At 40.5% G+C, this 12,875-nt stretch overlaps 1 protein-coding gene across 1 annotated transcript; it reads left to right on the forward strand.

Annotated features, from left to right (window-relative positions):
- The first annotated feature begins 3,321 nt into the window (after nt 1–3,321).
- Nucleotides 3,322–7,877, forward strand: LOC310747193 (vomeronasal type-2 receptor 26-like). The gene is made up of 4 exons (XM_083581550.1): nt 3,322–4,178; nt 4,939–5,166; nt 6,334–6,460; nt 6,959–7,877. Exons 1-4 carry the CDS (start codon nt 3,342–3,344, stop codon nt 7,858–7,860), a joined length of 2,094 nt encoding a protein of 697 aa, XP_083437676.1. The 5' UTR covers nt 3,322–3,341; the 3' UTR covers nt 7,861–7,877.
- The last annotated feature ends 4,998 nt before the right edge of the window (nt 7,878–12,875 follow it).

Here is a 12,875-nt window from a genome sequence, read left to right on the forward strand (position 1 = left end):
CCTCTGGATTTTCACTGGCAACTGGCAACATAACACAAAGGATGCTGCAACTTAACCAGAATTACTTAAAAAGAGTCTGGGATACTCCCAGATTGCATCCTCTCAGGAAACTTAACTACCATTCAAATGAGACAATTTTTATCTTGGAGAAGCTGATTAAACTATTGCCAGAGAAATCATGGTTTCTGCATAGAACAAACAGTTGCCCTTGTATGAATGATGGTTTTAGTGGTCTTGCTGCTGAAACTGATTTCTTACAATGTATGTCAGGCTCGCATAGTAAAATGCAGGCTCCAAAGTCCACACCGTCCACTTCAAATGTATCATCAGCCAGGAGAGTTCCTCATTGGTGGCATTGTTTTCCATGGTGGCTTCATCTCCTCTCCAGCAACATTCACTGAGGAACCCCCACCAGCGCTGCCTGAAGAGCTTGTGTAAGAACTAAGCCACTCATTCATTACAGTACGGGAAAGATCAAACCAAGAGTTGCAGCCTCAGCATAATGGCTGAGGCTGCAAACTTCTACCCGTTGACCTAGGGATAAGCACTTTTGATTTCAGTGGGACATATGCTGATGTAAAAATACATAGGAATGTCTTCTGAATTAAGAGAATACTCTCTAAGTTCCCATTTCTCAATAGGGAAATGAAAATAATTGTATTGAAAAGTATATATATTTATTAGCCCTTTTGAACAACCGATTTTGATAGACTTTATCTGAGCAGGAGTGTTAGTGAGAATGAATTAAAAAAAACTTTACATAAGCTGAATGCTCTTATTGTTTCATTTCCTGATCTTAGGCTAAAGTTTGTTTCACAATGACGGCATATACAGTGGTACCTTGGGTTAAGTACTTAATTTGTTCTGGAGGTCCATTCTTAACCTGAAACTGTTCTTAACCTGAAGCACCACTTTAGCTAATGAGGCCTCCTGCTGCCGCCGTGCCACCGGAGCACGATTACTGTTCTCATCCTGAAGCAAAATTCTTAACCCGAGGTACTATTTCTGGGTTAGCGGAGTCTGTGACTTGAAGCGTATGTTTCCTGAAGCTTATGTTACCTGAGGTACCACTGTAATATGAAGTAGAGAATTGTGTGAATTACAGCCACCATCTCTGCATCATGAATAAGGAAGGGTCATTGCAGGAGAGAGCTCAGACACTTTGTAAATGTCAGGAAAAGACTTCAGATGTTTCAGGGAAAGACCCCAGGGGTTCCAATGTTCCTATGGGCACCACATTAGCAACCCCTGGTCTAGATACCATTGGCCTTAACAGGTCTTTACTGGGACAAAGCTAACAAAATGAATTTCAGTAGGGACAAATGTCAGGTTCTGCACTTAGGCAGGAAATACCAGCTGTACAAATATAAGATGGGGAACAGCTGATTTGCCAGTGCTATGTGTGAAAAGTCTGCATCAACAGAAGCATAGTACCCCAATAAAAAAAACCACAGAAGAGATCTCTTCTGCGCTGCGCAGAACACACCTGATATATTTTGTTCAGTTGTGTTCAGCACAATTTAAGAAGGATACTGACAAGCTACAACATGTGCAGAAGAGGTTGACACATATGATCAAGGGTCTGGAAGCCAAACCTTATGAGGGAAAAGTTGAGGGGGTTTGGTATGTTTAGCTATGAAAATAGGAGACTGAGGGAATATAGCATAGCCATTTTCAAATATCTCAAGGGTTGTCACCAGGAAGATGGAGCAAGCTTGTTTTCTCTTGCTCCAGAGGGTAGTACGTGAACCAATGGATTCAAGTTGCAAGAAAGGAGATTCTGTGTAAACATGAGGAAGAACTTGCTGATTATAAGACCTGCTCAGCAGTGGAATGGACAGGGAGACAACTCCACTGAACTCAATAGGATTAACTATTGTAATTCAAATCTGTTCCTTCTGATACTGTTTGCAAATCTCATCCTAGGGTGTTGCCTAAGCTTTACCAGCACATCGTGGCCTTGGCATTTGCAGTCAAGGAGATCAATGAAGACCCTCAAATCTTACCCAATATCACCTTGGGTTTTCACTTGTATGACAGCTATAATAATGCAAGGAGCACATATCTTGCCACACTGCTGCTTTTATCCAGGGTGGAGAAATTTGTCCCAAACTATATATGTGATGTTGAAAATAATCTGGCAGGGGTCATTGGGGGACTTGATTCTGTAATCTCCTTTTATGTGGCAACAGTTTTGGATATCTATAAGATTCCACAGGTAAGACACCCATGTACGATACCTCTCTAAGCTTACATTGAGAATGAGGCTGAATTCACAGAACCAGTTCAGAGTGTATCACCAGTTCAGGGCGAGGATGAAATTGGGGGCAGATCCATGCACACCACCCTCACCAGCCATTTTTGGATTTGCAGCATTTCCTGCTTAACGAGAAGGGTATCTGAATTGAGTTGCAGGGGAAGCGGGGGAATTGGTAATAGGATGAAAATTCACAAGTATTTCAGAGTACAATAATTATTTGCCTTCACGACACCACACCCAATATGTCAATATTTAGGGGGAAAGGGCTTTCAAATTAAACACACTCTGGAGTTATGGCAAATTGCAGATACAGTCCAGATCTGCATGAGAACAGCAATAGTATTCAGCAGCTGGTTCCAAAGTGAAATAAATGTTCATAGATGAAGTCTGAGAAGTCTTGAAGGAGAAAAAGCAGAAATGTGCATCTGACCCAAGTGGCAGTTCTGAAGTGGCTGCAGTAAATAATGTCTAACGCAGTGTTAGGCAATCCTTTGTTTAGGACATTGTGTGTCCCTCCATTCAGTTTAACCCTGACAGATTGGGAATATTATTATTTTTTTAAGAAATGAAGAATATAATAGGGAAAATGCCCCTCTCTGGTCAACAGAACAAATGTTTAACAAACAGGAATGAGAGATGACCTCAATTTTGAGCTCATCTGCATGTGTGTCTTTTGTATAAATGAGAAAGGGCATGCAACCCCTGGTGGGTGGCAAAGGGCATGTCTGACTGACAGGATTCACCACATAATAATGTATATGAATACAGTGGTACCTCAGGTTAAGAACTTAATTCGTTCCAGAGGTCCATTCTTAACCTGAAACTGTTCTTAACCTGAAGCACCACTTTAGCTAATGGGGCCTCCCGCTGCTGCCACACAATTTCTGTTCTCATCCTGAAGCAGAGTTCTTAACCTGAGGTACTATTTCTGGGTTAGCACAGTCTGTAACCTGAAGCGTCTCTAACCTGAAGCGTCTGTAACCCGAGGTACCACTGTAGTTTGAAAGAACTCTGTAAATATTACTTTGTCTCTTCTCTTCCTCCATTTACTTTTTAGCTCATTTATGGCTCTGCTCCAGTGATGAATGATAAAAGCCCAGGGCTTCCCTTCTACCAGATGGCAGCCTCAGAAGCCCTTCAGTATGAGGGAATTCTCTCTTTGCTTCTGCATTTCAGGTGGACGTGGATTGGAGTCATTGCAATAGACAATAACGATGGAGAAAGTTTTGTGCAAACCATTTCCCCAATGTTTACCAAGAGTGGTGTCTGCTTTGAATTCATAGAAAGAATCCCCAATTTTAGTTTTCTTTCTGAAATTACTGACATGCTACAACAGGGTGCAACAATAAGTCAGAAAATTTTTATCAGCAAAGCTAACGTAGTGGTTGCCTCTGGGGAATCTTACTCCATGGCAACTTTTATGGTGCTTTCATACATATCAAAACATGATGACAAGACAAAGAATGTAAAAAGTAAAGTATGGATAACAACAGCCCAGGTTGAGTTTGCTACATTCGTCTTTCAAAGGTACTGGGATGCAGGAATATTCAGTGGCCTTATAGCCTTTGAAGTTCACTTTAGAAACCCACCAGGATTTCATCAGTATGTTGTGCACAGAAACCCTTCCAGCACATATGAGGACGGTTTTATCAGGGAATTCTGGCAACAGGCCTTTGAATGTGTATTCCCAGAAAACACTGCAGACAAGGCAGAGGGGAATATTTGCACCGGAGAAGAGAAGCTGGAGAACCTTCCCGGATCCCTTTTTGAAATGAGCATGACAGGCCACAGTTACAGCATCCACAGTGCTGTCTATGCCATGGCCCATGCTTTACATGCCATGTCCACATCCAGACTCAGACACAGAGGAATTGCATATGGAGGGAGAGGGAAGAATCCGAATCAACCATTTTGGCAGGTAAAGGCTGAACTTCCACAACTGGCAAATCCCTGCTACTTCTTGTCACTTTTTGGGTTCCCAAAATTCTATCAGCTTGCTCTTTCCTCTCAGAGTTCAAGCATTTGCACTAGTGTATGTGGAAGAAGAACCCAGAATGGACATTATAATTCTGCAGACAGAGTAGGAGGTGGCACTGATATGATGGTATCCTAGATGATTTCCCCATATATTTTTCTGCTTGCAAATGGCTGTAGAATCTATAGGGAAGGGAAATGATGGTTGTGTCCTTCTTTGAGCAGTTATTGCCCCATGCTTGAGGAGAAAGCATTTGTTATGATGGAAGCTTTGCAACCCAATGAGATCCCATGCCATTCATAGACTGGAAGCAGTGGTAATGGTTGAGAGAGATGTTCAGCACTCCCTCTATCCAATATCAACCAAATCCTTCCTTAGAGCTGGTGGTCACAAACCACTGCCGTGTCTTCTGAGATGCTCAGGGAGGGAGGGATGAAGAGAGAGAGAAAGATAGAGATCGCTGCTTAAACATATTTAATTTGTGGACAATCAGAGAAAGAAGGATTGTAAGGAAGATTGAGAGAGATGCATGTGTGTGAAAGAAAATTGGTTGACTCTCTCCATGCTTGGGCCTGAATCCACTGACAATTGACTAAATCACCCCCACCATTTGCTGTAGGTTCTTCCCATAGAAACAAAATGCTCCTCCCTGCATTAGACTGCAGTCTTTTCTAAACCCCTTTCTTTTCTGCTTTCAATCTAGCTCCATCACTTTCTGAGAAGCATCTCATTTAACAATACAGCAGGAGATGTGGTCTTCATCAACCAGAATGGGGAGGCAGTATCAAGCTTGGATATTGTGAATGGGATCATATTCACCAACCAAAGTTTGCACCGAGTGAGAGTTGGTAGGACAGATCCACAAGCTCCTCCAGACCAATCATTACTCCTTGATGAAGATGCTATCACATGGCACAGTTGGTTTAACCAGGTAGGGTTGCATTGTTTGTAATTCAAAAGAGATTCAGTATTGAATAAGCAATCATTATCAACCTGCAGGTGTACTCACTGTTTTTTGAGCCACAAGTTGAGGAGTGGTTTATGACCAAGGCAATGAGGTACCAGATTAAGAGCCAAAATCTTACAGCTAGAAGACACACATGGATCAAAGGCAAATATTTTATTAAGGAGGTTACAAAACAGAATAACCCTTTTACTACAAAATGCAGTTAAGCAAGGCTAACAGTGTAAATATGCCTTAGGGGATCCTAATTCAAATTGAAATACAGTAGTACCTTGCGTTACAGACTCTTCAGGTTACAGACTTTGTTAACCCAGAAATAGTACCTTAGGTTAAGAACTTTGCTTCAGAATGAGAACAGAAATCTCGCAGCAGCGGCGCGACAGCAGTGGGAGGCCCCATTAGCTAAAGTGGTGCTTCAGGTTAAGAACAGTTTTGGGTTAAGAACAGACCTCCAGGACGAATTAAGTTCTTAACCCGAGGTACCACTGTAACAAAAAATAGATTAGCTCACCCTAATCCCAACCATTCACAGACCCAACTACAAGAGCATCCATGCAAATGTGGTTTTTGCATCACACAATTCATCATCTGAATGTGGGTCATTAGGTCAAATACCAGTTTTTCTTTGAAAGGGCGTGGATATAGAAGGGCAGGTTTTCTTCCAGTCAAATGGAGCCTCTATGTACATTTCCCCAGCACAAGAGGGTATACATGCTCAGAGACCATGAAGCTACAACGTGGATTTGGAACACATTCCCAGGAATCAGATGGGTCCAAGAATAAATGTACCCACTGGCACCAAAATCAGTTCTAGAGCTGTCTGCCAAGTGGACAAAATACTTAAAAGCAACAATTATAACAAAATAAACAGGGAAACTAGAGTAACTTCAAAGTGTACTTTAATGGACAGAAAAATATTTGCTTAACAGATGGGGCACTGCACATCCTAGAGCAATATAGAGGGAACATCACAATATTAATTATACGAAAGGACGAAATGGCTCTTTGTATAGTCATTACATATTACTGAAATGCTGTGTCAGCTTAGTAACATAGAGAAAGGACCAAGAACCTAAAGGGTTCCAAATTCATTAGTCTCTTGATGAACCTTCTGCTGTTTCATTTATGGAAAAGACTCAGCCTCTTTCTGTCTGTACTGAGAGATGTCTACCAGGATTCAGCAAGAAAGTGAAGGAGGGACAGCCACCTTGCTGCTACGATTGCATCCCATGTGCTGAGGGGAAGATTGCAAACCAGGATGGTAAGAGAAATAAATAGTTAAATAGATGCAGACTCGGTACTTAGCATTGAAAGCTGCTGTAAGGACGGCTGATTTAATTTTCAAAACAAGAGATGATCTACTGTGTGTGAGATCCTGCTTCTTTGTGATCATTGCCCTTCAGATAGCCTTAATATGTTAATCTAATGAGAATGACTATGCATTGAGAGTAGCAAGGTGGTATGTGGTTCAAATCAAATCTAGAAGGGGCTTTTCATTCCTTTTGACTTACACAGGCTACACCCAAGCTAGTGTAATGATATGTTCCAAAATCATGAGGATGAATGGCCGAAATGGCTCTGCAATTTACAGACCAATATCTCTGAACCGATTAAATGCAACAATACCATATTACAGAGCATCAGGCAGTATTAAACATGTTTTAATTTGAGCAGAGCTCTTTTCTTCTCAGACAGAAAGTCAACATTTCAGGAAGCTGACGTGATATGAACTAAAGGTCATTTCCTTATTTTTTCCCAGATATGAATGACTGTAATAAATGCCCAGACAAAGAATATCCAAGCAAGAACCGTGATGGATGTCTACCCAAGGATATCAGCTTCTTGTCTTATGAAGAACCTTTGGGCATCAGTTTAGCCTGTTTCTCTCTTTCCCTTTCCTTGATCACTGCTCTGGTACTAGGTACATTTATAAAACACCACGGCACACCCATTGTCATTGCAAACAACCGAAACCTCACCTACGCTCTCCTCATCTCTCTCCTGCTCTGCTTCCTTTGTGCATTGCTCTTCATTGGCCGACCTGAGAAGGTGACGTGCCTCCTCCGACAAACAGCTTTTGGTATCATCTTCTCAACCGCTGTCTCTTGTGTCCTGGCAAAAACCTTCACGGTGGTTTTGGCCTTCATGGCTACAAAACCAGAATCCAGGATGAGGAAATGGGTGGGGAAAGGACTAGGCCACTCCATTCTCCTTTCCTGCTCCATAGTCCAAGTTGGCATATGTACTGTGTGGCTGGCAACCTCTCCCCCATACCCAGATGTGGACATGCACTCCGTGATGGAAGAAATCATACTCGAATGTAATGAGGGGAGTGTGGCAATGTTTTACTGTGTCCTCATCTATATGAGCTGCCTGGCAACTGTGAGTTTTGTTGTGGCTTTCCTTGCCAGGAAATTACCGGACAGTTTCAACGAAGCCAAGTTTATCACTTTTAGCATGTTGGTCTTCTGCAGTGTTTGGCTGTCCTTTATTCCCTCCTACCTGAGCACCAAGGGAAAATATATGGTAGCTGTGGAGATCTTCTCCATCTTAGGCTCTGGTGGTGGGCTGCTGGGCTGCATCTTTTCCCCCAAATGTTATATAATCATTCTGATGCCTGAGCTGAACAATAGGGAACAGCTAATAAGGAAGAAAAATTAAAGAAATAATAACTGTCCTTTGCTGTATCTTGTGATTTTTTTCTTTGTGAGCAGTAGAATATTTGCAAACACATGTTCAGCAGCTGCCTTATATGGTTTTTTCTAGACGTGCTGATTGTTGATAGCCATTCATAAATATAGAATATTGCATTCACGCCGGAGAAAAGTGTGAGCTGGGGATTAACCTCTGATGCTCTGAAAAAGCTGCCTTAATGCTGTATTGTTTTTAACACTTGATTGGAAGCAGCCCAGAGTGGCTGGGGAAACTCAGCCAGAAGGGTGGGGTTTAAATAATAAATTATTATTAGTATTATTATTATTGGGAGACCAAGAAGCTGTCAGGTCCCAGGAATCCTGACAAAGTTAAGTGACATGAGTGGAAGAATCAACTTCTCACCCCCAAAACACATAAAAACCCCGAGGGCATGGGGTTTGCCAAAGCCTCCCTTTTGTAATTATCTCTGAGGTGGCTATAATTTATGACTGAGATAAGTTTTTATCTTTGCTGGTGGAAATTTACGTTCTGTGATTGAGCTGCTTTCTGGCTTTTAATAGAAGGAAAGAGAAGTCGATCATGAATGGGCTGAAGTCAGAATAAAATGTATGCACTAATTAAAAATGTTTTAAACAGGCTTCCGGTTCCGGCTGCCTTGATGGAGCCAGCTCCCACGATAATGGGAGATCATTGGCAAAGATGAAACAAGGATGATTGAGAATAATTAACCTTGCAAACTCTCTCCCAGGATGGGGAAATTTTGCTGCACTCGCAGATCATCTCGGTACCTGGCTCCCGCTCCAGCATGGAATGCGGGAGGCAGGGAGGCACTGAGTGCAAAAGGTATCCCTTTCTTGTTGGTATCCCTCCTATGACACCATTAAGGAGCAGAGGTTCTTCTGTTCATTAGAGATTATTTTGTTACATAAATGACTCAGCAAACCCACCAAGAATACCAAAAACTTTTTTATGTAGCAAGTGAAGATGAGGGGAAATGGGAATACAGATATGGATTACAATTCCAAACAGAACTAAATAAAATAAAATGGAATAATTTTTAAAGGGCTTGGAATTCATAACAACTGGGTGGAGTTAACTTTCACTTTATCTCTGGCTGAACGGAGAAAAATTGGAGCTTAAGGACTTGCCAAGGCTTTGCCAGGTTGCCAGATCACTCTTCTGTGAGTAATAATAGCTAGGGGTTTTTTTTGCTGGACGGAGAAGGGAGAACCTGGAGATGTGCCAGGGCTTTGGCGGGGAGGCTACTCCTTTTCCTAGACTGAAAAGAAATGGCGAAGAGCAGTGACAGAGCTTTGCTGCTACATCCAGAGGTGTTGAAAAAAGAAGAGATTTCTTTAGAACGACATCGAGACAAAAATGCCACAAGGCATGATGGGGATCAGAAATAACCAAGATAGACATAATATTTGGCAAGGACAAAGGGGAATAATTTGGTTAAAATAAATACCACACACAGGAAGAATAAAGGAGAGCTTCACTTGCAGATTCATAAATTATTAAATGTGTCAACACGAATTGAAGTTAAAAAGATTGTAGCTTTTGTATAAGGGATTATTATTAAGATTGGATGGTAAGTGGACTGAATAACGGTTTGGAAGCAGAATTAAATGGAATTATTAAACCTTGAAATTTAGCACATGGGGGGCCACCTAAATTGTGTAACTGGCTATCTGACTGATTGGTATTTGAATTGGTATTGCAATTTGGTATTGATATAATAAAGCTTACATTGGATTTTTGTAACTGAAAAATAATAAAAAATATTGCAAAAAAGGAGAGGGAATGTTTTAAACAAAGGAGTTCTGTATGCTAAGAAATTTTATTTTCTTCTTTTTATCAGTTAAAGTGTAGCCAAGAAATTGAAAGTAACTTTACCACTTCATGTTTCCTCTGTGGGAAATAAAGGTGTTTAATTTTATAAGAGTTAACTCTGTGAAAATCTCAAGGTGGAGATGGGAGGTTTAATGCATTTTTATTCACCATTTTATGCATCTCAGCTCTGAGCTCCTTCACTTGCTCATCCAATAATTGCTGCATGATGCCAACACTCAGTGGGGATGTTCAACTGTATATTTGCCACCCTAGCAGTCTCTGCCTTGAACACTTGTGTCTCTCTCCTTATCAGAGGACCACATTCCTTCCCACAGTTTCCCACAGATTTCAGTTTCACTTTGAAGCCAGCACTTTCACAAAAGGGATGAAGCGCTAAAAATAATACAAAATGAAAACTTAACAATCAGAACACCTTTCCCTATTAATAATCTTTCTTAGTTGGAAATAATAATAAAATGCTTTTTGTTTTGTTTTCAGCCTATTAAAAATGACCTCTTCTTAAGCTAGCTGTCACCTCACATACCAAGCGAAATTTCCAATTAGCAGACTGGTCACATGTCATAATTTATCACCATCCTTAACCACCACATAGTTCTATCTAACAATGGAGTGTCAACAGTAGATGACTAGCCAACCATCTTTGCTCCCAGAAGTCTTCACTCTCTTGGTCTCCTGTTCAGAATGACTCTGAGAAGACTTTTGCTGAAAAGCAATAAACATGTTTTCTTTAGTAATATTGCAAAGAATCTAGAACACAAGTCAAGCGATTACCTCACCTGTAATTATCCCATTTTTCATAATAGCACCCTTCCCATACCCTCAGGACTTATCCTGGCCATATGCAAAGGAAGGTCTCGTTAATAACTATTCAGAGCTGGTTATATAGACACACAGAGACTCATCAGTGTGGTGACCCCTTTTTATATATTGTACTATTCTGGCTTTGCATCATCTGAGGGAGTGACCATTCAAGTCAGGCTTTGCTACTCAGGATCCTTTGAATAGCAATGGCAGAATAGTTAATTTTTTGCCAGAAATAAAGAATCCCTTGCAAGATGGTAGTATTTTTATTGCAGGTGGTATTACTGCCGCTACAGGGTTTGTGCAAGTTTCTTCCTCTTCCTCTGTGTTCTGTCACAGAACCTGTCCGTATTCTTCACAAATATTACCAGGCAGGTGACTTCATCGTTGCTGGTATTATTTCTCAGATCTATATCTTTTCAGACACCATGACCTTTGAAAAATACCCAGCTCAGGAACTTTCAGATGACCATATGTAAGTAGTTGAATTTTTAAAAGCCATGTTCTAAAATGATGCTATTCACAGCCAACCTTGTCCTTGGAGTTGGACTTCCACTGGATATACCCAGTGGGCTGGCTAATTATTGGAGTTTCAGTGGTTCTACCAATTCATTTAATCTACCCCCATTTGATCTTGTGTTTACGCATGTAGTTCTAATATTTGTCTGCACATGGCCATCCTGTTTTGCTATGAGACACCATGCGTAAGTAATGAATTCATGCAGCATGGTAGTTTAACAAGCCATTTTTATTTCTCTTCCATTTTTGAAGTTGCTGGCAGATTTAAAGTGGTTTGACTGCAATATGAAGTCACATTTTGAATGGCATCTTTAAAAAAGAAATCTTACGATTCACTTGGGGTTCTGAAATTTAAAAAAAATTCCTATATTGATTAAGCCTGTAAACAAAGATATAAGAAATCAGAACAAAATAGGTATTTTTTCCAAGACATTGTAACATAAAGTGTGATTTTAATTCAAAGGGCACTGCATACATCCAGTACATGAAGCCATATGGATGTTCCTTGTTCATCCCCCTCTAGTCTGCAGGATTATCCTTGAAGTTTCACCCTAGTATTCTGCCTGACAAGATGGCTTTTCTAAAGATATGTCTATCACTGCTGAATTTTCATGATGATTTTTTAGGATAAATGCAACATGATGTGATCATGCAGAAAATTAAATTAGGAAAAAAGAAATGACAGATTGCTTCATCTCTAACACACAAATACATACAAAGAGAAACCATGAAGGAGTTGCTAGGGCTGTGCAGCAGAGTCAGACAATGTTTGAATCTTGAAATGAATCAGGCAAATTTGGGTGGACCTGGACTTTGACTGAGTTAGGTGGAAGCAGCCCCAGATTAGCCCAGGTTGGGTCTGGCCCCATCCTGTGTACCTACAAGATACCACAAGTAAGATTTATATGTGGAAGATAAATACACATGTTTAAGAAACATTTTGAACTTCTCTTGCATTTCAGACATTATGCTATTGTGCTACATTTTGTCTTCTAATATTCCTGTTTAATACGTAAAGCCAAAGATACAAATTGTAGAGTGAATCCATATGCTTTCAGGACACCAAAAGAGTGATTTCAATTCTACAGACACTTTTACAGATTCAACAGAAATTATGGTCATGCTTGTCTTAGACTATATCCGTTTTACAAGAAGGTGTTTGAATGTGTCTCTTTCCCAACATTTTGAGCATAGTAAAGTGCATTTCGTACAATCACTCTAGCATTCTCTCTGACAAACTAATTGTTTGTCCATGCAATCTACAGTAACTTCAATAGGTTCACACGTGTGCTAATGATACTTTTACAATTTTTTGTATACATCACAAATCCATAGTGAGGGTGGAGAAGAGGATCTAGCTGGTGGGTCACACCTTGAGTTTCCCCATTCCATAGACCACCTTCATAGGGACAGAGGTGCCCATCTGTCACCTGATATTTATCTTGTGGTTTCAAGCAGCTTCTTCAACTTTCCCATCCCTGATATAGTCTATAATGTGAAACCTTGGAAATGTGCTTATGGCTTGTCCAAGATGGCATGTTGGGCCAATATCCAAGGCCTGGTAGAACAGAGGTTTCCTGCTACAGATCTGTAGTGTGCAAAGTGAGAGTTTAACACAATTTAATCTATTAAAACCCATAGCTATACTCCATTTCAAGATATGTACCAAGCTAATTTGAATCTAAAGAGAATTCCCAACCTATGAATTCCCCTCATATGAAATGTGTGTACTTTCAGCTTGGTGGGTATAAGAATAAGTAGGTGTGCATTCAGTGTATTCTATATTGTTTCAAGGAAAGGTTAGAGAATGTCTTCCATAGCTGATTCTATGATCTTAATTTCACTGA

This window comes from Podarcis filfolensis (assembly GCF_964270895.1).
Source record: "Podarcis filfolensis genome assembly, chromosome: 13".
NCBI lineage: Eukaryota > Metazoa > Chordata > Lepidosauria > Squamata > Lacertidae > Podarcis > Podarcis filfolensis.

Bases quoted from the DNA above. Each gene is read 5' to 3' on its own strand.
- LOC310747193 (XM_083581550.1), top strand. From the start codon at position 3,342: ATGAATGATAAAAGCCCAGGGCTTCCCTTCTACCAGATGGCAGCCTCA. The intron at 5,167-6,333 runs GTAGGGTTGCAT...TTTATGGAAAAG, and splicing joins GGCACAGTTGGTTTAACCAG to ACTCAGCCTCTTTCTGTCTG. The intron at 6,461-6,958 runs GTAAGAGAAATA...ATTTTTTCCCAG, and splicing joins GAAGATTGCAAACCAGGATG to ATATGAATGACTGTAATAAA.